This window comes from Sceloporus undulatus, chromosome 3 (genome assembly GCF_019175285.1).
Source record: "Sceloporus undulatus isolate JIND9_A2432 ecotype Alabama chromosome 3, SceUnd_v1.1, whole genome shotgun sequence".
NCBI classification, from domain to species: Eukaryota; Metazoa; Chordata; class Lepidosauria; order Squamata; family Phrynosomatidae; genus Sceloporus; species Sceloporus undulatus.
In genome coordinates, this window is record NC_056524.1 from 177,331,372 (window position 1) to 177,356,961 (window position 25,590).

At 39.9% G+C, this 25,590-nt stretch overlaps 1 protein-coding gene across 5 annotated transcripts in view; it reads left to right on the forward strand.

Moving 5' to 3' along the window:
• The window catches only part of A1CF (APOBEC1 complementation factor), a 47,723-nt gene extending 27,021 nt beyond the window's left edge, over nucleotides 1-20,702 (forward strand). For 3 of the 5 annotated variants that reach the window (XM_042456801.1, XM_042456803.1, XM_042456800.1), the window contains 6 exons: nucleotides 1,860-1,957; nucleotides 3,143-3,413; nucleotides 7,148-7,356; nucleotides 7,864-8,000; nucleotides 8,994-9,127; nucleotides 14,278-20,702. In XM_042456801.1, coding sequence (XP_042312735.1) covers nucleotides 1,860-1,957; nucleotides 3,143-3,413; nucleotides 7,148-7,356; nucleotides 7,864-8,000; nucleotides 8,994-9,127; nucleotides 14,278-14,426 — 998 coding nt within the window. In that variant the 3' untranslated portion in view covers nucleotides 14,427-20,702. The remainder of the gene's footprint in view (nucleotides 1-1,859; nucleotides 1,958-3,142; nucleotides 3,414-7,147; nucleotides 7,357-7,863; nucleotides 8,001-8,993; nucleotides 9,128-14,277) is intronic. The other 2 variants (XM_042456802.1, XM_042456804.1) reach the window with 2 other exon arrangements.
• The last annotated feature ends 4,888 nt before the right edge of the window (nucleotides 20,703-25,590 follow it).

Genomic DNA, 25,590 nt, shown 5'->3' on the forward strand with positions numbered 1-25,590 from the left:
TGCAGGGTATAAGAAATAAATAGGGGGAAAGTAATCCCAGCTGAAAAGTTTATAACTTGTGAGAATGTCAGGAAAAGAAAGAGCTGTTAAATTTCCATGAAAAATGTTTGGGCAAAACAAAGCAGTCAGTTATTGCTGCTCTTATTGTGAATACAATACCCTCCAACTTTTTCACTGTTTGACAGGGACAGCTCAGGTTAATCCACTCCAATTCCACTTTTTTTAGCTGCTTTTAATATGTCCCAGATTCTCTTTCCTCCACTCGCTTTCGCCCTTCATCCTGGTCTTAGTTCAGTTGCTGCAGGTGGAATTCAAACTGCAGTAGTTTGCACTTTTCTGCAGAAAGGGGAGAAGAGGAAGAGAACAAAGTATTGCTCTTCCAAAACTAAGTACATACATTACAGGATTTTTCTGCTTAAAATTGTATTTTTGTGCACTGTTTCTCATGAATAACTTTTTTATCTTCTTGTTGTCTGGCCATCATCTTTTGTCCACATCATGATATAGCTCAACCCCATGTGCCCTGGTTTTCATTTGTGAAATGGAGGGTATGACAGTGCGGAATAAAGAAATGGGTTAAACCCAGAATAAAGCAATCATTCTAAATATTAGCTTTTTAAATGTGTTGTTTTGGTGGAACCAGAATGTACCAAGTATGTAGGGGTTTGTTTGAATGCTAATTCTGAACCAGTTAATGTGACTCCCTCCCCATTCTGTTCTGGTTCATGGTCAGTGAATATTTTTAGACAATTACTTTTGTTCTGTTTCAGTTCAGATTCTGTTGCGTACTGTTTTGCCTCCTTATGCAGCATGCCCATAAATCCTAAGTACTAGCAGGCCATGTTAGAAAAATAGGAGGGGATGATTTCAATTTGGGTGGAAGGTAATAGAAAGGAAGTGCAGGCTGCATCACCTTCTCAAGAGGCCAGCACATCTTGAACCTGTTTAAGTTTTATGATTTGTTAAATCAGATGCTACCTATTATTCAGAGATTTTTTTAAACAAACAAACAACATTAGTGAAGACCTCTGTGTGGGACAGAGTTTCCACAGTTTAAAGGAGAGATTTTTGCTGTTGTTGTTGTTGGGGTTTGCTTTGTTTTACTGGACTACAGATAACCTTAGTTTTTCTCTTTCACTGTGAACTTAGCCCTTCCCCCCATGAAATTGTCCTTCAGTCCCCACATATCTAGTGTTGCAGTAACTTCACATACGTGTTTAGAAATACCATTTGGGAATTAAAAGAGAGAGAGAGGGGCAGGCAAAGTTACCAAGGGAGTGAGAACATAGAAGATATAAGTCCGACTTTCATTGCCTCTCTGTCTCTGCAATGCTAGAAATTTGGTGACTGAAAGGAAATTTTACTGGGGACAGGATTCTTATGGGGAGGCAAAGCCTTCATTTTGCTCTCCCCCAATAGCTACATCCCCAACTGTATTTTGCTTTTTCGTTAAACCCTGACCTTCTTAAAGTTAATAGTTCCCATGTTGAGATCCACAAACAATTCAGCCACTTGAACAGCCTGCACATACACTTTGCATGATGCCTTCTATATTGTAGAACTCTACATATACAAGGGGTTTAGTAACACACTTCTGGATACCACACCAGCAGCAAGCAAATCAAAGGAAGGGAAAAAAGCACAAGAGTGCCTATTGCTAAGCCAGAATAAATGAATATAAATAGAACAGCTGAGTGGTTTGTGGTTTGCAATGCCAGGATCTAATATTTATTTACTGTAGAATAATAAAAAATAATTGAATTAGTGAGGAAGATCAATGCCCAAAGGCAGAACACAAGCAGATGGTTTCCACTTTAGCAATATCCATGACAGACCTTGCCTCCAAATCTGTTCTACAGGGTCAGTGGAACGAGTAAAGAAAATCAGAGACTATGCATTTGTGCACTTCAACAACCGTGAAGATGCCGTAGAAGCCATGAAAGTCTTAAATGGGAAGGTAATGCTGGATTAGTTTTGTATTTGCTGGAAGGCATGCAGAGGGTTGCACATATATGGCATTATAAGGTTTTATATTGTTGGTGTCTCTCTGTGTGTAGCAAAACAAAGCAATGCCAACAATACAAGTCTCTCCAGAGGGTCTGACCTGAATGGCTTTGGTTTACATGCAGCAATTTTCCGGTCATGGAAATCTGTGATATACAATCCATTGCTAGAGTTTGGCCCTCGAGATGTCTGGACACCATTATAGTAAGACTAAAGGCATGTTTGCTATTTATAGTTCTATAAATGTTCAAGCAGAAAACCACCAGCCTAAACTGTTCCACTCTGATTATTTGCAATTGGTTTCTAGGAACAGCATAAGGCCAGTTTTTATGTTATGACCCCCCCCCCACTCTCAAAACATTTACAGACAGCAGGTGGTATCTCCAAGTTACCAGGGCAGGCCCTGCCATGAGGCAGAATGAGTTGGTAACTTCAGGCAGCAGATTTCAGGTTTCATGAAAGTGGGAGCAAATTGTTATTTAATTACTTCTAGTGATGAGGAGGGAGAGCCGGTGTGGTGTAGTGGTTTGAGCCTTAGGCTATGACTCTGGACAACAGGGTTCAAATCCTAGCTTGACCATGAAACCCACTGGGTGACCTTGGGCAAGTCACATGCTCTCAGCCTCAGAGGAAGGCAATGGCAAACCTCCTCTGAATAAATATTGCCAAGAAACCCCCATGATAGGTTCGACTTAGGATAGCCTAAGTGAGAAATGACTTGAAGGCACACCACAAAAACAACAGTGATGGGGAGAGGTATTTAAGGGATTTGATTCCTCCTGTGCCAGAATAATTTGACTGGCTTTGGACACTACACATCTTGAGCTTAAGTGTAATGCTTTCAGGCAGCAAGATATTTTGGAAAAACTCATAGTACTGGAGGAGTATCAGGATCCGAGGACAGCTTACAAAGATTAAAACAGATACAGCTAAGAAAAATTGTGTTATTTCAAATACTGCAGATAGGATAGCTGAGGAACAGGTCATTTGGCACATACAGCTGTAACCAGCCATCTCCTTTCAGAATCTGCTGACTGGAGCACCTGCCTCACTTTGCCTAATGGTAGAGCTGACCTATTTCTGGATTCCCACAACAATTAATCTTACGTTTTTTCTCTCCCCATATGTTTATTTAAAGGTGGTGGATGGCTCTCCCATCGAAGTCACCTTAGCCAAGCCAGTTGACAAAGACAGCTATGTTAGATACACCAGAGGCACAGGAGGGCGAGGAGCAGTGTTGCCAGAATACACCTATACGTTTGGGCCTGTATATGACCCTGCAGCCACCTATCTGGGAGCACCGGTATTCTATGCACCTCAAGCCTATGCTGCCATTCCCAACCTTCACTTTCCTGCTGCTAAAGGGCATCTCGCCAACAGGGGCATTTTGAGGCCTCCATCCATTAGAGGTAATTTTACTGAGCAATACTTCCTCACAACAAGTACAGAACACGAGCTAGCCATACCACCAGCATTCAGGTGGGGAAAGTGAACCACATGAATCCCAAGCCCCCAAGAACCACCAAGTCTCTGCCCCCCCTTTTTTTTTTAAAAAAAAGTGCCAGGTTTTGAGTGATTTTTTATCTGAAAATAGCACCATAAGCTGTAAAACTGTCTGCAGATGCAGTGGTGTATCTCACCTGCCTACCAGTTTCCCCCTTCGTACCAAATAGCCATGGAGCCTGTCATGGGAGGGAATCAAAAGGCCCCCCCTGCCCTGTGAAGTTGTCCACCCTTGAATTATATCTTGACAATACTTGAAGTAAAAATACAATTGTCCCTCCACACTTGTGGCTTTTGCGGACATGATTATTTGTGAATTTGATTAATATGTTATCTCTAGAAATCTCTAAAGATGCAGTGGCTCAAGTGGTTAAGATGCTGACTCTGTTGATTGCAAAATCGGCAGGTTGGCAGTTCGAAGCCCAAGCACTGAGTGATGGAGTGAGTTCCCATCACTAGTCCCAGCTTCTGCCAACCTAGCAGTTCGAAAGCATGCAAATACAAGTAGATAAATAGGTACCATTCCTAGGGGAGGTAACCAGCATTCTGCGCAATCATGCTGGCTACATAATCACAGAGTAGTCTCTTTGGCTTAGTAATGGAGATGAGCACAGCCCTACAGTCAGACACGACTTCACAACCTTGTCAATGGGGAATGCATTTACTTACCTTTAGGAACCTCTAAGTCCTCCAGTGCAACTTTGCCAGAAGCTGGCCATAAAGTTGTGTTGGAAGACCTAGAGATTACTAGAGAAAACACTTCTCTAGGCATCTGTAGGTCCTCCAGCATGATTCTATGTTCAACGTCTGACAGATTGCACTGGAGGACCTAGAGATTCCTAGACAGGTGTTCTCTCAGGTAAAAAAAAATAGTGTTTTATTTGTGGTTTTCCACTTTCACAAGGGCTCTGTGCCCTTAACCCCAATGACTGTGGAGGGCCCACTGTATGTCACTTTTCCTCCTTATGAACTTTACCTCAGATGGTAGCAGGATTCAGATGAGCATCTCTGTCATTGAAGTCACTGTGCAGACGGGTTGGAACCAATATACTGTATCTTTGGGCATCAATACATGTATCTACATGTATTTATATGAATTGGGTTGCAATACATAGCACAGCCTGGTTGTTTTGAATGTGAGTTGGTTCCCAAGAAATTTGTAAATACTTGTTTGAGCCATTGGTATAGATGAAAATATGGGCTGAGATCTTGCATTCAGAGACATATAGCTGACACATTCACCTCTGAACTATACTCCCCAGTGCTACCAATCCCAAATCTACTTTTTAACCAACATCACTGCCCCCCCCCCCCCCAGTGCATGACCATTTCCATCTTCTTGGAGAGAGGTGGGATCTGTGGAGATGCTTCCACCTGTTTATCTGTAGCTGGATGCACTGCAACAGGGATCTGGAGATAATATTTTCCCTTCACTCTCCAACAATATGAAAATGGGCATGTATGGTGGGTGCTGAGCAGTTGGAATTCTGATTTCTGCAAAAAATGGGTTACAATAGCATTAGCGATCATAAATCATTAACAGTATGCCAGCTTTTTATTTATTATAATGGACGCAGATAATGAATATAGCTCCACACCATCAGCTACGAGGACTTTTTACACCATGCACAGACCTGGCTGATGCCATTTTTGTTCCCCATGTGCATATGCTCTGCCCTGGGAAGAGAGTTATCTTGGTATAAGTATTTTGGAGCTTTTATGCTTTCTCTCTGCCCTTCCAGAAGCTCCAAATGGAGGGTTAGAAGCAGCTGTAGCAAACATTCACCCATCCATCTCAGTCCCTTGCAGACAGGTTGAGAGGTGGGAGAACAAAAAATTCCACCTGAGGCTTGGGACCTTGCTCATTGCAGCCTCTGTGCCTGATATGCCTAAGTACAGGTATACAGGACTGTAACCTGTTCAAACTCATTATAGGCTGGGGGAAATAGAGGTATTTATGGCAATTTCCCCTGGTGTCAGTTTGTCACACCCACCTCCCTAGTGCTTACCTTTCACATCTGCCTGTTAACAGAGCTGAGGACTTTGTGGCCTTCCAGATGTTTTTTGCAACTGTGACACCCAGCATTCCTTCCTCACAAATGGCTATGCTGTCCAGATGTAATGGGACTTCTAGGCCAAAACACTGGAAGGACCACAGTTGCCTTGCTGTTATAACCAAATGAAAATACTTTAATTTTTATTGGTTATTACAGGATAGAGATTTAGCTCCAAATAGCTCTTCTCAGCCAATATTCAGAGCATAAGACGTGGCTGCCTCTGTATTTCATCTATAAAGTAGCCAACACTGGTTGAAAGAACACAAAGCCATAGAAAGTGCTGAAGTGGGGAATGAACCAAACTGCCACATCCCAATCAAAGCAAGCATTCCACATATATGCCTTTGATGAAAAAGATTTGAGACACTGAAGTGCCAAAGACCTGAAACAAAGTTTGGTTGTACAACTGCAGCATATTACTTAACAGATGGAAATGTGCCATCACAGATCAAATGCTGCCAGACTGAACCTTTATATAATCTCAGTCCCAATAGCTGTCAGTGGAGTCATTTTGCACATCCAGATGGGTGTCATCAAATGCAGGATGATGCACCCACAGATGTATAGGGCAATCAGAACCATTACATAATTGCAGCAGAACAGAATCCTATTGACATGTATGCTAGGGAAGTCACTGGTAAATAGAAACATTTCTGGTTTGTAGTTGGTAAAACTGAGCAAAAGTTATATCTCAAATATGAGACACTTATTTATACTTGTGAATATCAAATAACTAGTCTGCAGCAATTGCGCTTGTTCATTAAATACAATTCAGTTTAGAAATGCACCCCCAGTCTAGACTCTAAGTAATATGGGCTTGAGCTGAACTGAGTCATAAGCTTCATATTAAACTGGTCAAAAGAGAGGAAATGGGGAAAGTAATTTATAACTACAATCCATATTCTCCACCCACTTATCTTCAGGCCATTCACAGAATGCAGATTGTCCAGATCTTGGCTTATATTAATAAGGATATGACTGGAATTCATTGTAAAAGTGATACTGTTAGAAGATAATCTTGTGGATATTCATTGGGTAGACTCTAATTCCCACGTTCATCATGTTTTCTTGACTGAACCTTTTTCAAAAAAAGAAAACTCAGATGTCTGAAGTTTGTGGGTTAAATTACAAATGTTAAAAATAACAAAATGCCCACAAGGTACAATTAAAGTTGGAACAATACAGTCTTTGCAGATATCCATGAGTGTTATCGCCCTTCCCCTGAAAGGCAATAAAGGGATTTGTGCTCTTGAGTGTTGCTAGTTTTCAGTGAATTATTTCCAATAAACACTGAGTAGTGAAGACAGCAGAAGAAATGTTAGTGCCTGGGGTGTTAAATCTGAATGGTATAATGGAAAAATATATAACAAACTAAATGATGTTCAGATTTCCTACCCAGTTGCTGTAGCTGGGCAAGTTCATCTTGCATGACAGTAGGGTTGCATCTACGCAGATGTAATTTTAATCCCCGCTTCACTCTCTGTATCGTGTGTCAGTGTACGGGGTCAAGTCTTCCAATACATTAAGAATCAGGGAGATTTTCCTGTGATTTGATTCAGTTCAATGCCTTCTTACATTCCTAGAAATTTACATGAATGTACCTGTAGGGGCTGCCGGAGTTAGAGGACTAGGAGGCCGTGGCTACTTGGCTAACCCTGCCCTGGGTCGTGGATACCAGCTCAAAGGAGAAAAAAGAGTCGAGGAGAAACTGTATGACCTTTTGCCAGGAATGGAGCTTACGCCAATGAATCATGTCAGTTTAAAACCACAAGGAATTAAACTTGCTCCTCAGGTAGGTAAAGTGCAGTTAGAAAAAATGCCTCCTCTCTTGGGCACCCCATCTGTGTTTCTGTTTATTCTAGATTGGAGGGGGGGGGGAGATTCAGAGAGGAATAGCTAATCTGATGTTTATTGATTATTGATTTTTGTGCTCGATTGTTTAATTTGGTTTTAGTTATCATTTAATGCTGCTGTTTCTTTCTTTGTCTTGGTGGAAAAGTTGGCTAATAATCAATCAAATCAATGATTAAAAATATTGATACTCATCTTTAACCTCCCCATAACTATGGGATTTTCCTATATAATGTGGCTCTGCTGGTGTCTTCTGTTTAATTTTCAGAGCCAGGTTTTGAGCTGAAGCACTGGACTTAAGGCTGATATAATAATTGTTCTTTTAAATGAAAATATCAATGTAGAAGTACCTTCCATCCCACACTTCATAGACATACGCACAGTTAAACTGTGTGTCGGTTTTGACTGATTACCAAATGGACATCACTGAATTTGTTTTTCATTGCAGATATTGGAAGAGATCTGTCAGAAAAATAACTGGGGACAGCCTGTCTACCAGCTTCATTCTGCCATTGGTCAAGACCAAAGACAGTTGTTCTTATATAAAATCACTATCCCTGCTCTTGCCAGTCAAAATCCTACCATGTAAGTAATTGCTGCATTTGCCAGGTTTTAGTCTAAGAGCTTTATCACACTAGTAGGCAAATGGGATTTAAACGAGAGTTAAACTAGAGAAAAACAGGAAATGCCTGAAGTTTATCACACAACATTTCCTGGTTTTCTCTAGTTTAACTCTTGTTTAAATCTCATTTGCCCGCTAGTATGATAAAGGTCTAAGTCAGGAGTGAGCAGCTGTCAGGGATTAGGGGACCACTTTGACCAACCAGAGGACTGGAAGGACATTCTCCTCCCACGCAGCCCAAAAATGGGGAAAGATTTGGGCTCATAAGTACCCTACAACATTTCCTGTGGGTAGGGCGAACAACTTAATCACATCACATTTTAGGTTCAGAATTGCTCAGTAAAGACACCTCGGGGATGGGGGAGAGTGTGTGAAAAGTGCCTCCAGACCCTTGGGAGCATATGAGGGTAATCCTCCTCAAGCTTTTGGGACTTTTTTTCAGACAAAATTTTTAAGGGAGCCTTAAAATTGTCCCTACAAAACTTCCCCTGGGACCACATGTAGTCCTCAGATCACACTGTCCCTACCCTGACCTGGCATTGAAACCTTTGGGTAAGAATAAAGATGAAAACTTTCAAAATATGAATTTGTTTTTATGGTTAATCACAGAATTAGATATTCCTTCTTATACAGGCAGGCCCTTGGCATGTGAACTATTATGTTGCTGAAGAGGTTTGACCAGTTGGGTGCCAGTTATCTTTTACTGTTGTCTTTTTAATTGTTTTTAATTTTTTCATTTCAGAAGGATTTTTTTAAAGCCAGAATTGGTTTCTAATTATAATTTTCCTTTCCTTAGCTTCTATGGAAATCTTGGGAATGGGTGTTCAGTAAATAATTAATTAAAACCATAGCTTTCCATCATAAGTTATTTTTGTTGGTTTTGTAAAAGATAGTTGCATCTTCCCAACATGCAAAATGTAAGACGCGTGAATTCAATCTTTACAACTGCTTTGTAGGCATCCCTTTACACCACCTAAACTCAGTGCATATGTAGATGAAGCGAAAACATACGCAGCAGAATATACTCTTCAAACACTGGGCATTCCCACTGAGGGCACTGAGATGCCTACTGCTACAGCGGCTTTTCCAGGTATGTCAAGAGTGTACAGGCACTGGCTTGGATCCTAAGATACCTTAGCTTAAGGAAGTGCATGAAAAGAAAATGTGCCATCTCCACCACCATGCATCTGGGTCTCACCTGCACCCCCACACTCACCTAAGTGCAGCAGTGTGAGGAGCAGCCATCAGAGTGGATGCTCCACCTTCAGGGCAACCAATCTGCCTTTCCCCATCTAATGCATCAGAAAGGTGAGGGAAACCTCCTTTAACACTGTGGGCCCATACAGACAGGCCAAAATAAAGCTGCTTCGGGTCATTTTGGAGGTGTGTTGTTTAAATGATATATGCATCTTAAGAGGCCAGAAGCCACACCAAAGCCACGCTCCAGTCCTAAGGACTGGACAGCAGCTTTGGTGCAGCTTCTGGCCTCTTATCATGTGTGTGTCATTTAAACAGCCTACCTCCAAAGTGACCTCAAGCAGCTTTATTTTGGCCTGTCTTTATGGGCCCACTGTAGTGGAGAGGATGAAGTGGAGGTTTTCCTCCCATTAATGTCCTTAAATTAACTTCCCACAGGATCCAAACCTTTACTTGCAGCACAGTCCTATGCATACCTTCTTGAGAAATGCCATTAGGCTCAATGAGTCTTGCTCCCAGGAAGGTTTGTATAAAATTGCAGCTCTAACTGAATATTCAATGCAGCTCAATCAAAGCCATGTTGGAGTTCTTGTTTTCTTCAGAGGTAGTTAATTCCTTCTCCTTATTAGTCTTTGGTTGTTGTTAACTGCTGTCAAGTCTTTGACTTATGGTGACCCCATAAAAGAGAGACCTCCAAGTCACCCAGTCATTAGCCCTGCTCAGGTCTTGCAGATTCAGGACCATGGCATCCTTGACTGAGTTTATCCATCTGGAATGCACTCTTTTCCTATTGTTTTCTATCTTACCTAGCATCATGGTCTTTTTTAATGAGTTATTTCTTCTCATGATTGGTATAAGGAAAGACTAGAAGAAGAAGAAATAACAAAAAAAAAAAGAGAGAGAGAGCTTGGAATCAGTGGGAACAGAACATATGGGAGAAGTCAAAGTGAGGACAGAAGGAAGAAATGCACAAAGACAAGGTCAAAAGAGAAGGGGATTCTGAATAATAAGAAAATTATATAAAATATCCTAATTCTTGAACTCAGGGCACTTTCACACTATACAGTTATAATGTTATGATTCCACTTTAACTTCCATTGCTGCATCACAAGTGAATCGCTAAAGAAAGTGGTCTTGCGAATACTAGTGATTAAAAAAAACTTCACTTATTTTATTCTTAAATATGAAAACTTTTTTTTCTGACCACTGGATGAAAGTTTGGAAGCATTTTCCAATTAATTTTACAAAAGGGGTCCCCCTCCCACAAAATGAAATGTTTTTTTGCGAAAATATATTGCATTCTTTGCAAAATCCAGTGGGGGAGAGAAGGCTGTATAAATCTCCCCCAGTGAAAAAAGGGTTGATCTTCTTACTCTTGCTCAGGATAATTTTTTCAATACATCAATACATCTTTTCTTGTCAAGGACAAGGGCATTTGTGACTATTATTTACATCTCTGGTGAATTCATAAATAAAGTTTCTCTTAGGAGACTGAAGTGTGTACTGTGGTGTTACTTAATGTTGTAAACTGGAAAAGCTGGGTGATTTCATGGGAATAAAGTATCAGTGGGATTCAATAAATTCAAAGGGAGTATTGATTATTTGATGGCACATTGATAACATTACAAATTAATTAGTTTGAACAGCATGATTAATTTAATTATGATCATTTTAGTATCCTCTTAAGATACAGAGATCATGAGTATGGAAATGAAAGGGAACATAGAACCAATGCAGAAATCCAGTGTACAAGTACCATAAGTAAAACTTTTTGCACTGTATGCATACTTCTTTCATGGTAATTTGATTTCTTTTACCTTACTGGAAATATGCAGCAATCAGTCCTGTTGATTAATATGGAATCATTCAGGAACATCAGAGCTTTTTAAAAAAAATTAAAATCCATCCAGCTTCCTGCCACAGAGAAAAAATCAATTTGTCTAGGCTTGTTCAAGCTTCCATGTTACATAAGATATGCTGATGTTTTATTGAACCTAGTGCCATTTACTGCTTAATTATAATGACCTTCACCTACCATTACATTGTTACTTAGAAGGCTATGGAATACATTTGGTCTATTCCAGTTCAAGAATCCCTGGCAGTCCAGTAACAATGTGGTCTCTTAAAGTTAATATAAAATGCATCATTCTAAGCTATGTCTCCTACTCTCTTCCTCTCTGGAGAAGAGATGTCTAGCTATTCATTGACAAAACTAATTGGAAAAAAAATTTCAAGCAGATATGAGAAGGATGCATAGACAGTGAAAAGTTATGGGTGGCTCTTAAAGATATGGGAGTGCCACTACATTTGATACTCCTGATGAGAAATCTGTACTTAGGACAAGAGGCTACTGTCAGAACAGAATATGGAGAAACAGAATAGTTCCCAGTTGGCAAAGGGGTCAGGCAAGGCCACATTCTGTCACCCTATTTCTTCAACTTGTATGCTGAAAATGTCATACAAAGAGCAGGTTTAGATTCAGAAGGAATGAAAATAGGAGGAAGGAACATCAACAGTCTAAGATATACAGATGACACCATACTACTAGTAGAAAACATCATAGTTTTGGAACAATTATTAAGGAAAGTCAAAGAAGAAAGTGCAAAGGGAGGCTTACATGTGATCATAAAGAAAACAAAAATAACACCTACAGAGGATCTACATAGATTCAACTTTGATAATGAGGAAATCAAAATAATTAAAGAGTTTCCATACTTTAGGTGAAACATTGTTCAGAACAGAGATTGCAGTCAAGAAATAAGAAGATGACTAGGAATGGGAAGGGCAAACATGAAAAAAAAACTAGACAAGATCCTAAAATGTGAAGATATACAATAGAGCACTAGTTAGAACCATCCAAGTCATTGTGCTCTCTATCACCATGTATGGATGTTAGAGCTGGACAGTGAAGAAAGTGGTTAAGATCAGTTCATTTGAGAAGTGCTAGAGAAGAATCCTTAGGAATCTGTAGACAGCCCCCCAAAACAAACAAATGGGTCCTTGAACAGATCAAATCTGAAGTCTCACTGAAAGTCATGATGATCAAATTGAGGCTATTGTATTTTGGCCACATCATGAGAAGGAATGACTCATTAGAAAAGACAATAATGCTAGGAATGGTAGAAGTTAGTAGAAAGAAAAGAAGACTGCACACCAGCTAGATAGACTGAATCAGGAAGGTCATGGGCCTGAATTGACAGGACTTAAAGCAGTGGAAGATATGTACTGTATGTATTTTAAAAACACTCAAAATCACAAGTAGTAAAGGAAATAGCATACATTTAGGCTGCATTCCTAAATGCATGTACCACAGAGTAAATCCTATTGAATTTAAAGAGGCACACTTCTAATTATATATATATATATATATAGAGAGAGAGAGAGAGAGAGAGAGTATTCTAAATCATATATTCTAATTCATAAATCCATTTCCTTTTTTCAAGAATCTGTTATTCACTCCATATTCAAGGTCAAACAGCTATCAGGTTGTGGTACTGTTATATTTGCATTACATATTATCAAGCCTTTTGATAAAACATAAATAGGCAAGCCTTGCCTTTCAGCTCACATGCAGGAGAAATGGTTGAAGTATTTCGTCTGATCCAGGATCATTGCAACTGAGGTTCAAAATTCAGGGGTTCCTTAGCTGAATAGATAAGACCTATTTAACTTCTGATGTTGAAAGTCAACTGTACATGATCTTCACTCCCTACTATAATTAAAACACCCTTTTTATTTTATTTTATTTTATTCCAAATAAAGCAAGAGAACTTGAATTTGGTGATTCAAAATTTTTAACCAATTTTAAGGGAGTTAGGTTCAACTGTGTTTATCTGGGTATTAGGATCATTTTAATCTACTTCTTTCAAAATTGTTTCAGAAACTATTAACAACAGCAACAAAGCATCCCTTTCTTATGTGAAGTCAAAGGCTTTGATGGCTGGCATCCATAGTTTTTTGTCTGTTTTTCAGGCTATGTGGCCATGTTCTAGAAGATTTTCTTCCTGACGTTTTTCCAGCATCTGTGGCTGGCATCTCTGAAGAAGCCAGCCACAGATGCTGACGAAACATCAGGAAGAAAATCTTCTAGAACATGGCCACATAGCCTGAAAAACAGACAAAAAAACCTTGCCTTTCTTTTGTGTGTGTGTATGATATGAGTATTTGTTTATGATTCTCTTTCCTCCATCCTCATTCTGCCCATATCAGTTTATGTCAGATTCTCTTTTGTCTGAAATAGTTTCTTCAGTTCATTTTGAAGTTTGGGAATTTCCCCCAGTTTTAGGTTCAGTCCCTCTTGAACTTTGAAAACAGGAAGAAGGTGCTTGTGGGATTAGTTGGATTCTGGTGCCAAAGTAACTTGGCCAGTCTTGGTTACTACGTCTCTTGATGCTGAGGGGGGCAGATCTGATTTACAGTCACCCCTCCTTTCTCATGGACTTGAGGTCCTCGGTCCTGGATATGAACAGAGGAGCGACCTCTTTTAGTGTCAATGGGATGTACCCCTGCAGCACACATCCTGTGCACGCTCGTGGGCACGCACCCCATTCAAGCTTATGGGGCTTAAATATCTGCGAGTCTCCGTTTTCGTGCGGGGCGGGGTCCAAAACAGATCCCACACAAAACCGGAGGGCCAACTGTATTCTTCTGCCTCAGGCAGCAAAAATTTCATGGCCTAACTGCCATCTTCGTTTCTAAATAAAACTGACTCCATAACATTACACACATCCATTCAGAACGCATGTAGCTCTTGTATATGATTGTATATTATTGTAGGTCTGACCACAATGGGGTAAAACATAACTAGCAGTTTATTTTACTTCCCTTCAACTTGGACCATTTATTTGGACTGTGTGTGTATCTGTGTGTGTGTCTGCACATACAAACTACTATTGGTTAGATACATACAGCCAAACCACAGACTTAATTCTTACTCCCTAGAAGCCAGTTCTTTGGCCATTCTGAGACAGAAGTGTAAATCAAAGATTCTTGTCTGTCATTTTAGCTATGCTGAAACCGTGTTGTTTATGAATTTCCTTACAGGATACATTGCTAGTGCAGCTGCGACTGTCGCGGCCACTCAGCTCAAGCAAGCAGTCACTCTAGGACAGGATTTGGCCACTTACGCAGCCTACGAAGCTTACCCAGCCTTTGCAGTGGCAACTCGTAGTGACGGATATGGAGCTTTTTAACAAGACATATTTTGCTGCTGTATTTAAAGCAACGGTTTCCTCCACCTTTAATCAAGCTGTGACCTTGCATAGGAGCTACTTCAGGCTAATGATTAGTTGGATTCAGTGATTTTGAATTAATAATTGGGTAAATTCTGATGGAGCAAGGGTTCTTTGCTTTTAGATTAACAGTTTAATAACAGTAAGTAATGGTAGATGATATATATTTTTAAAAATCCTTAAAATGTGTGTTGGATACCAGGAGAGGGAACTTCTAGGGAGCATTGTTTGGTTTCTGTTTATCGACATTGGTGGCCATTTCCAATAGTGTTTTTAATAGTAAAGTTGTAATGTTATTATATTTCTCTGGCTTTCTTACTGTAAAGTATTTTATATTTGCTGGGGTGACAGCCATAATCCTAGAGCCAACAAGGTGCAACTCTTAATGTGTGAATGGAATTAACATACCTTTTAGAAAGTAGAAATGGCAGTCACTGGGGGTCAGATCTGAATCATGAGTGCAACTGACAGGCAGCAAGAAGTTAATCCCTGTCATGCCTGTGTTGGTCTGAATGAAAATGATTTTCCCAAATCTGCTAATTGCATTGGGAGGACCATTACCATTAGAAAGGAAGGGTTAAATTCCTCCTTCAGTTCAGCTGCAAATCCAATTATTTTCAGGTTTCCACAGTGACTGTTATTTGCATTTTTAAAAAATATGTACATAAAAGCCAAGGCACATCTAATGCCCTGTCTGGTTATGCTTTTAGCTAAAAAGGCAGATTTCATATGTATCAGTGTACACTGTGGCCCTGTCTGCCCTATCCATCAGTTACAGTTATTGCCAAAATTTAACATGCAATCCTCTGCATGTCCATTTGGATGCACATCCTATTGCGTTCTATGAGACCTGTTCCCTCATATGTGTGTATTGGATTATAGCTCTTTTGTACAAGGAAATGAACAGTGCACTCCTCTCCTTACCTGCTCAGAAGTAAAGCCCATCAAATTTGAAGAGACTTTGCACTCAGATAAGAATGCTCCAGTCTAAAAGAGGGGAGATTTTCAAATGTACAAAAGGAAATCCTTGCCTTCTATTACAGAAGGGACTGAACTTTTGCTGGTTCTGGGGGTCAGTGGACTGGGGTCAATTAATAGGTCCATTGACCTATTAAAAGAGTGAATTGGAGTTCTTTGTGGGTTGCAAGACCAGCAATTCACCTTTATTTTTTTGCTAGGAAATTTTATTCAGGGACAAAAAAAATAAGAGCCTGATTGCTGCAGAAATGCTTTTGTGGATACCCCCAGACTATTCTTTACCGGCTTTTGTATTAGAGTTTTAAGAATGATTAATTTTTATATTTAAAACAAAACAGTGTTTCTGTCTGTCATGATGGGAGGGGGGGAAAGAAGCACCAGGAAAATGTTCATAAAGAAAGAAATTGTCCCCATGATCATTTTCAGATGTCCTCCTTCTTAAAAGTTTTCAGTAATTTTATTAGAATTGCTGCATTTATATATTCAAAAAAGCCACACATTCTGGTCCTGTTAATCTTTACTTAAGAGCAAGTTCCATATTGTTCAATAATGCTTACTCCTAAGTAAATTATTGAAGCTTACTGGTAGGTTGCTACCACAAGCTATTTTTAATTGGATTTCTGGGCAGTATTGTAGATCGACTCAAGGGCAGTTAGCATCAATGGTGTATGTTGTCTTTTAAACAATATTTAAAGCATTTTTAAACCCTTAGAAAAACTACATAGATGAGGAGGGACAATTGATATAAAAATGGTTCAAGCTTTCTATTTTTCTAGATGTGCATCCTGTCTAAAAAGTGATATAACATCTCGACAGTCTTCCATTAAATGGTTGATTTGTGCTTTGGTTTAAAGAAGGATGCATTGTTTCCTCTGCCTCCAGACCACAGATTGGGAAATAACTTTTAAAAAGACTGAATGTAGTTATGTATGGTTTCAGGATGTCATTAAGCATAGTAAGATGATACATTAGGTCCCAGAGCATCACTCCTTAGTTATGGATGTTTTCACTGGGGCATTATGTTCATACTTGTTATTTTCCAAGATGTCCCAAATTAATCCAATTGTGGTATGGGATGAAGACAGAATTGTTGATTGTGGATATTAAGGATGAATTTGGTTACGACAGTGTAGTAGTTACATCAAGCATTTGAAACAGTCACACCTCCAACTATCAGTATTTACACACAGCATCCAGTGTAGCTGAAAACTGACCATGTTTTTCATTTTGTTCATTTATAAAATATGCTCTTGAAAGTTGCTATGTTATAGAAACTGCAATTATTTCTTTCCTATCCTGCTATAAATCATTAAGAAAACAGGGATGAGAGCTAAGAGCTTGGTGGGGGTGAGGAAGGTGGATCCTTCATAACTCTTGTCATATCAAAGTGATTTCTTAGTTACAGGAAGGACAAACCTGTTTATTGCTTTCTTGGCAGAGGTTCAATGTACCATTTATTGACTTTTCAACATGTTCCTGGCTCTCATGTGCTTTCTGTTCTTGCAAAAAATAGTCTTATTGAGTGAATACGACATCCCATATCTCCATTTTACTATGATTGTGGAACAGGAAGGGGCATGGACACTATCTGTTTTTAGCAGATTCTTCAGAATTAAGCTGGTGAGTGATCCTTTGATGGTTTCCAGTGGCAAAGATAATAGTTATTGTGATAATCAATAGTATCTTTGTTGAATGGTGTCAATAAAATGGACTTTTAACAGAGATCCATAAATAACAGTTGCTAGATATCCAATAATGACTATAAATTTAATTTCAGCTTCAAATATGTTTTTCCATAATAGTAACAGTGAGGGCTTGGGGTGAGACAAAGGAAGTTTAAGTTGCTGCTGGTAACTTAGGAAGGTGTCCTTTTCACAATAGTACCAGGCTGAGTCTAGTAGTGAGATTTGGGACTTTATCGCACAAGGCTGCTAAAGTGGAATTACAGCAGGATTGTAGTGTTTGTGGCTGTACTTTATCATACAACACTATGTCTCTCCTGTAACTGTTTTATCTTCCTTCTGTTCCTGGAGTGCTCCTTTTCATTGACAGGCAAAACCTGACACTGCCTCCCAGTCACACTGCTTTTCTGCTATTGATTCAAGTGTAATAAGTTCCTCCTGCTACAGTTCCAATATGCAGGTAGTCACGTGGCATAAGTAGGCGTGATTATGCTCCTCTCCCCCACCCCCATAACTATTCCCAAGCAGGCTGTTTTTATTTTCTTTCTTTTTTTTTCTATTTCTTTCCTTTCCTTTTCTTTTTAACTTAAAAAGTTGCTGTGTTTGCACAATTGAACATTTTTTAAAAAATAATAATTGAGACTGAAAAGCATGTTGGAAAGGGCATAAGGCAGGAAGGCAGATTTGTGAAGGCTGGTTTGCAGAAGACAGAGCCTGGGATTATATCAGTACCATGACACTTTTGAAGAGCTATGCAAAAATGACTGCCTGCAAAAGATATCCTCCCCAGCATACCATCTTTAATAAGGATTGAAACAACATGCAGGCATCTGACAAACATCTCCATTGCTTTTTCCCTTCTGTTTGGTTTGTAACATCTTGCCTGATGAAGAAGCCCATGGAGCTTCGAAAGCTTGCAACAAGTATATTGTGCATTTTGGTTGGCCAATAAAGGTATCACTGATGGATTTTTGTTTGTATTTGTTAAATAGCCAACACAGCTATCCCTGTCTCCCAACTAGTATATTTACATTTCCTACACTCACGCGATAGTGGCGTCTTAGCAGCCTGGTGTGATAAAGTCCAAAGGATCAGTATCACAGATCCACTATGATACCTTGTAAAACTTCTTCATTGGGCAACGGTTGCAAAAGGGCCAGAGTTATGTTGCTTTGGTTAAGCAAGATGGGAAATCTGAACATTGTTAGCTGCTAGAAACAATGGTTGGTCTCTAAGGTCAACCACAAATTAAGGACACCTAATTTTAGTGGTGTAGTGATTTTAGCACTGGACTGTGAGTCAAGGTTTCAATTCCCACGCTGTCATGGAAATCCATCAGGTTGCTCTGGGCATGTGGCACTCCCTTAACTTTAAAGAAAAACAATGGCAAACCTCCTTTGAATAACTCCTGCCAAGAAAATCCTATGATAGGGTTGTCATATGTCAAGGTAGACTTGAAGACACAGAAAGTAACAATAAAATTTTTAAAACTATTGCAAGACTCTTTGTTGTTTTGCTGGCACAGTCTTACATGGCTATTCCTTTGAATCTTGCTCTCAAATGCATACTGTTTATGCATACAAGGTTGCTTCTGGGTCTAAACACAAGCTCTCGTAACTTTTTCCATGTCTTTTAGCATTACTCTTAAACTTAGAAGCCCAAAGATATTTTATAAAGTGTGATATATAAATAGGAATTAGAAGTGCCACTATCAATCAATATTTCAGTTCTCTTATGACTATTCATTTTCAGAGCAAGCAGAAACCAATTCTCAAGCACATTCGGGATTCTCAGAATTATTCCAAAGCTGTTGACATTGCATGCATGCCTTATTTTGCTATCAGATAATTTAATTTAGCAAAGTCCACTGAATTTAATTTAGCAAAGTGTAGTGAATTTAACCCAGGTTCCATGCCCTCCTAAGTTCCTTTTTTAAATGTTCATACTTTGATATTTGCACAGAGGGAAAGGTTAAAATCAAAGCCCTTGGACTTGGGATTAAAGAATCTGTTGTATTGTTTTCCCTTGTCATCTCTGAATGTATCAGACCATGCTCTTATAGCAGCCATTATATTCAACAAGTGGTAAATCTCCAAGGATTCAGGAACATATTTTCCCATCCTGGCTACGTGAATTTCTTTTTAAATAGAAAAGAAGCCAGAGTTCTCCTATTAAACCCAGAATGGGTACTGTGTCGACCTTTTGTTGCACAACAGCTCCCAGTCATTTCTCAGCATACAGAAAAAAGGATATTGAATGTGAATTGTAATCCAAAAACCTCTGGAGAGTTCCAAGCTGTTGTCGTCACAGTTGTTGCTGTTGTGGTGGTGGTGGTTGTGTGCCTTCAAGACAAACCTATCACAGGGTTTCATCGGCAAGTTTCTTTGAAGGGTGTTTTCCATTGCCATCCTCTGAGGAAGAGAGAGTGTGACTTGCCCAAGATCAACCAGTGGGTTTCAGTGGCCCATCTCACCCCTGTATTCCATAGATATTTTGAAGGGCCAGATTGTAGTAATTACACAACCTCCAAACTTCCTTCCCCAGCGATCCAGCTCTGTGCAGTGGAATCACCACATATATAGCGGGTATCTCTATGCACCAGTACAGAATTTAGAAGCCCTGTGTTTGTGTTTACACTGGCATAAAGTTCTTTTAAAATCCAAAGCATGGAAATAATATGTCTGAAGTAACATTACCTATAGCCTGTTTCTTTTGGAGGTAAGAAAGACATGATGATATGCAAGATTGCTATTTTTTCATGTAATGAGTGACATTTACTTTTACTTTGGGGCAAAAAAAAAAAAAGGTAGAATTTTGATGGGATCCTTTGCTCCTAATTTTAGGCAATTTCCTTACAATATAGTTCCCCCCCCCCCCAAAAAAAAGGAACTAAAAATAACAAAGGCAATCAGTAATGTGATACATTACCTTTAAAGTGCTAATGTTAATGGTAGTATATATCTTTGAGAGTATGTTATAATATGTTATCCAACAAGTTACTTTTTCTACCAGTAACTTTCCAAGCTGTGACAAGATCCCATGTTGAGCTGCTAATATCAAGAGTCATAATGTGGTAAAACATGCCATGATGAGGTTTATTTAACAATAGTGTCCATGTATCCTAAATCACTCTTGTTAATTATACACTTGTGAAAAATGTTGAGATTACTATAGTCATACAGCTAACATTAATGGAAAGTAGCTCTATTTGGTTGAAATGGTTTTTTAGTTTTATTTGTTAACTATGTACTGCCCTCTCCCTTGCACAAAGTATTTATAGACCGTGATGTAAAGCAGGTGCCGAAGACACAGAAACAGTATTAAAAGTGTGTGCGTAAAAGCACTTATATTTTTCGTACTTGTAGTACAGTCTTTGTATAGAATTGCAGTACTGTGAAGTCATATATAACTAGCTTTATTTGGAACAACCAGTTGTTTTGATAACATTGTTCAGCTGGCATCTCTTGAATTGTGAACCACGAATTGAGGAAAAAAATGTGTCAAATTAGATTCTGTATTTTGTTAATCAAGTGATTAAACTATTAAGACATTATTAAACTTCCTGAAAAATGTAAAAGCGTGAGTCTTTTCTATCATATTTGCCTGAGTGGTACATTTTGGAGCCCTGTTCGTCTTAGGAATAAACAAATCCTGATCTATTCTAGATTCCCTCATATTCAATCCTGGAAGAGGTTTATTTTTTAAAAAAAATTACCCAGAATCCTTCAGCTGACACTCAGGATTTTGGGAGTTGTAGTTAAAAAGCATTTCTAGGTTCTTGAGTCTACAACAAATCTGTTGTGTTGCATTTCCCAGCCAATGTACAATTGCAAACTCTAGGAACACCTGAAGTTAATTGTATATGTATGTTCCCCTAATTCACATTTTTGCTGACAATTTTTCAACTGAGACCCATGCTACAAAATTCAGAGGAGTGCATAACCCAAAGCATAATTGTATTAGTCTAGGTCACTTTAAAATGCAAAATAAATAAAATCTTCCCACAGCTTTACTGCAGCTGCACTTAGCATCCACCGGAGTACTTACATCTGCTTCTACTTCCATGGCAACCATTTTTGCTACTGATCATCTGCGTTTGAACTGGTTTGCCTTTCCTGACACTTGAAACCAAGCTAGCCAGTATTTCACAGATGAAAATAGGGCCTCTTGTGTATTTATATTCATACTTGTTCTCACACTAAAAATCACTGAACAAGTGCCCTTCCCTCTCCATTATTATATGTTACTAAAGATTTGTCCCTGTCTGCTCGATGATACTTTTATATTCTGCAGTAGAGTATCTGGCATTCATTTTTGAGACAGATACTAAAATAATATTTATGACAAACAATAGCAGAAATGAAAAAAACAGGAGGAAAAGGAAAAGGAAAAAACAAAATGAAAGAAACATTGCCAATCAAGCAACACAAACAGTGGCTAGCATTTAGTATCATAGTTATGGATGCATTATCTAGAGTTATGCATCTGTAACTGCCCTGTATTCATGTAGTCATGATTATGGTGCTACTGCCACAATTGTAACAGCCCTCCCAAACCACACTACTGGGTACCAACTACCTTGAGAGAACGAGATTGGTTCGGCTGGCAATCAGAGTGGATGACATTTCCATTCCCCCTTCCCACCAGCCAACAAGGCTGCAACAGTCAGAATCAGGATGCCTGTCACAATTCCTTATCTCAGGAGTGGGAAGGGTAGAAATGCCATTTACCCATGCCTCAATCATCAGTAGAATAGACCACCTTCTCTCAGTATGGCTGATGCCTGGCAAAGTAGATTTGGAGGGATCAGATGAAGAGACCCTATTTAGTTACACATACAATGTCCAGAATTTAACATTGCCTACCTAGGTACATATATATATAACTAAGGGCCCAAACAGACAGACCAAAATAAAGCTGCTTTGGGTCACTTTGGAGGTATGCTGCTTAAATAACACACACATCTTAAGAGGCCAGAAGCTGCCCCAAAGCCATGCTCAAGCCCTTAGGACTAGAGCATGGCTTTGGTGCGGCTTCCAGCCTCTTAGGACGCATGCATTATTTATACAGCATAACTCCAAAGTGACCTGAAGCAGCTTTACTTTGGCCTGTGTTTGGGCCCTAAGTTGGCAATGTTGAATTCCGGGCATGGTTTTTAAGGCTAGACACCATTTCAGTATCCCCTTAATTGCTTACATTGTGTTAAAAAGCTGAAATTTATCACATTTGCTGATGTGATGGTGGACCACACAACGACTCTTGCTTAGTTATTGATAAAGTAAAAGGAGGCCAAACTAGAAGAAATGTGTTATTTTTTAGTTTCCTTCCAACCCTTTGGATTCTCCAAGTCAGTTGGTAAAAGAACAAATATGTTCCACTTGGCTATTAGACAGCATTGGCAAAATGTATTCCAAAAATAATGGTTTGTCCATTAAAAATAAGCCTCTCAACTAGTACAATCGTCTTTCTTTTCATCTTCCATATGGTTGACAGTGTGAAATACATCCTCTATATCTGCTGAACTCCAACCTCAAAATGGGGATATCTTCTCTAAAGTGCATACTAAACTAAAGCGGATGTACAAATGGAGCCCAACCTGCATCTCACGTTGAATTACAAAATTATTAAGGCTCACTGGATTGAAGTCAAACCTCATTATACCTTTGACAACTGCAAATATTGTGAGTTTGATTTACAAAGTGACTAATTTTGAGATTTAACAGCCATCCTTAATTCTGCTGAGTCTTGCACAAATGAGCCTACAGTGGAGTTAAGAGAAAAGAGGTCAAACAATTGTTTGTAACAGCTAGCTGGAGCTATGGATTGACAGATTGCCTAAATACCCCAAAGGCACCAGATCCAGCCTGAACTTCGAAGCTAAGTAGGGTCAGCTGTAGTTAGTGCTTGGAAGGGGAATCACTCAAAACAACCAAGGGCTGTAGGCTGTATTTAAAAGACAATGGGAAACTATTCTTAGTATTCCTTATGAAAAGGGATCTTGTAGCATCTTTGAGACTGCCTGAAGGAAAGAAGCTGGTAGTGTGAGTTTTCATAGACTTGAGCCTACTCTGTCAGATGCTTGTGGTGGAGAATCTGGAGACAGGCTTATATCAGCTATTGTATATGAGAATTTCAGCTGAAATTTAAAACCCTGTCAATGCGGAGATGAGGTGGCAAGTTCATTTTTAACAATGGTTGTTGGAGGGACAAAGGCAGGCGGAAGGATGTTGCTTAGAGCCAAGGAGAGTAGATAATCATATGAATTAGTATTAGAATGTAGTGTGGGAACCAGAGAGGAGATAAGATGAATAGTCAAGGTGTTTCCATGAGGAAGAGGGGTTAGATAGGGCTGAAATGTTTGTAGTGTGCCAGGCAAATCCTCCATTGTCTCATGATGGGCTCGAGTTTGTGGATGCATTCCAATTCTGCTTTTTCTCTTTCCAATCTTCCTTTGTAGTTCTTTTGTTAAAGAACTGCTGTTCTGAGATCGAAGATGAAATGCCCAGGAAGACTGAAGAGTTCTGCAACTGGTTCCCATCCCTAATGTCTGATTTATGTCCATTTGTCCTCTGGTGCAGGGACCAGCCTGTTTGCCCAGTGTAGAGTATGGCATAAATCACATTGGCGGATGAGCTAGTGAAAGTCCCTCTAATATTGTAGGTGATATCATTAGGTCCTGTGATGACATTTCTTGAATAGACAGTGGGCAGAGTTGGCACCTAGGTTTGTGGTAAGGCTTTGTTCCAGTGTCTACATCTCTCTTGTGTGTCCTCCGGTAGGTGAGTAACTGTTTGAAGCTGTCTGTAGGCGACTAAATGGTCCTTGAGAGGGCAACATTAATGTCCAGAATGGGTTGTCCAAAAGGCCTTCAGAGTCCAATTGGCTGCTCTCTAAAGCTCCTGCACCTGACCCTGAGGGCACCCCAGCAGAAAGCCATCAGAGTCCAGTGCAGCTGCTGGGAAGTGACCCCCTTTCTTGTTCACCCAGTCACCATGCTAGTCCCTCCAGCTGTACTGCCCCGCTGGATGACACTCCTTCTAGGGCAGTGATGGCGAACCTATGGCACACGTGCCAGAGGTGACACTCAGAGCCCTCTCTGTGGGCACATGTGCCATCGCCCCAGCACAAAGTTTGCCAGAGTTTGTTAAAAAGCCAGAGGGACATGGCACTTTGCAATTAATAAGTGGGTTTTGAGTTGCAGTTTGGGCACTCGGCCTCTAAAAGGTTCACCATCACTGTTCTAGAGTGTAACGTGGTGCAACCTAGTGATGCCTCTGGGGCTTGCCATAAGTTAACAAAAGACTTGAAGGCACATACTACTACTACTACTACTACTACTAAGGTTTTGCTTCCTTGAAGGTGAGAAGCTAAAAAGCAAAAGTACTCAGAGGCAAATCCTCCAGAACTCCATTTAGGTCCAAATACAGATAACCTGTTCTGATGAGGGTTAGCTGCTGACTCATATATAATCTCTCAGGATGATTTCCCCACCCAACCTCCTCCTTTTTGCTGGCAAACAGAGGTCTTTAAGGGCCTCTCACCTACAGCAGACCTGGCACAGGGAGAAACATCTTACTAAGCAGCGCCCTTTGGAGCTTTTAATTTTGAAAAGTTACATGTTTGAAAAGTTACTTTTGGGGACTATGGGGCTAAACAGACAGCCCCTTTGGAGCAGCCTACTGCTGCCCCTTTCAATGCTGGATCTGGGCCATGGCAACTACATGCTGTGGTCCCAATCTGGCTTTTCCCCAACACTAAAAGGAACGGCAAAATGCCGCTCCTTTTTTATGCTGGGGAAAAGGCGCTTTTACTGTAGCAGCAGCACTCTCCGGTTCTCCTTTTGGGGCTGCGTCATCTGGATGCAGCACCAAAGGGGCACTGTGATGCCACCCGCCATGTGTGACAGCAGCATCAAGGTAGCATCAGGGGTGCGTCATGCGGATGCCACACCTCCACTCTGCCCCAAGGCCACCAATCTCTACAGCCTCTATATCTCGAGAAATACCACTGACAACATGCCTGTGCTCACTAGACGATTTGGGGAGATATAGTCCATCCCCAATAAACTATTTTCTTGGCTTTCTATTTGGATATTTGGATTGTCTTTGGTGTCTGGGTTCAGAGCCAGTCTCTGTACCAGGATCCAAATAAGAACATTTGGTGTGTCATAGTTCCCTGAATGAGTTTCTTGAAAACCCATTACTGACAGAACCTTCAGAACAGAAATATAGAACGTTGTCTCTGAAGTTCCATTCATCTCAAGATGCAGCTGTTGCTTATAAATGTCTGCTTAAACCAGAGGAGGAGTATAATCCTCCAGATATTGTTAGACTTCAATGCCCAGCAGCTGTAGCTAGAATAGCCAATGGTGAGGGATGCTGGAAGTTGCAGCCAAACAACATATGGAGGGCCACACTTCACCTACTCTTGGTTTATAAATAAAGCAATTCAATTAAACTGTATCA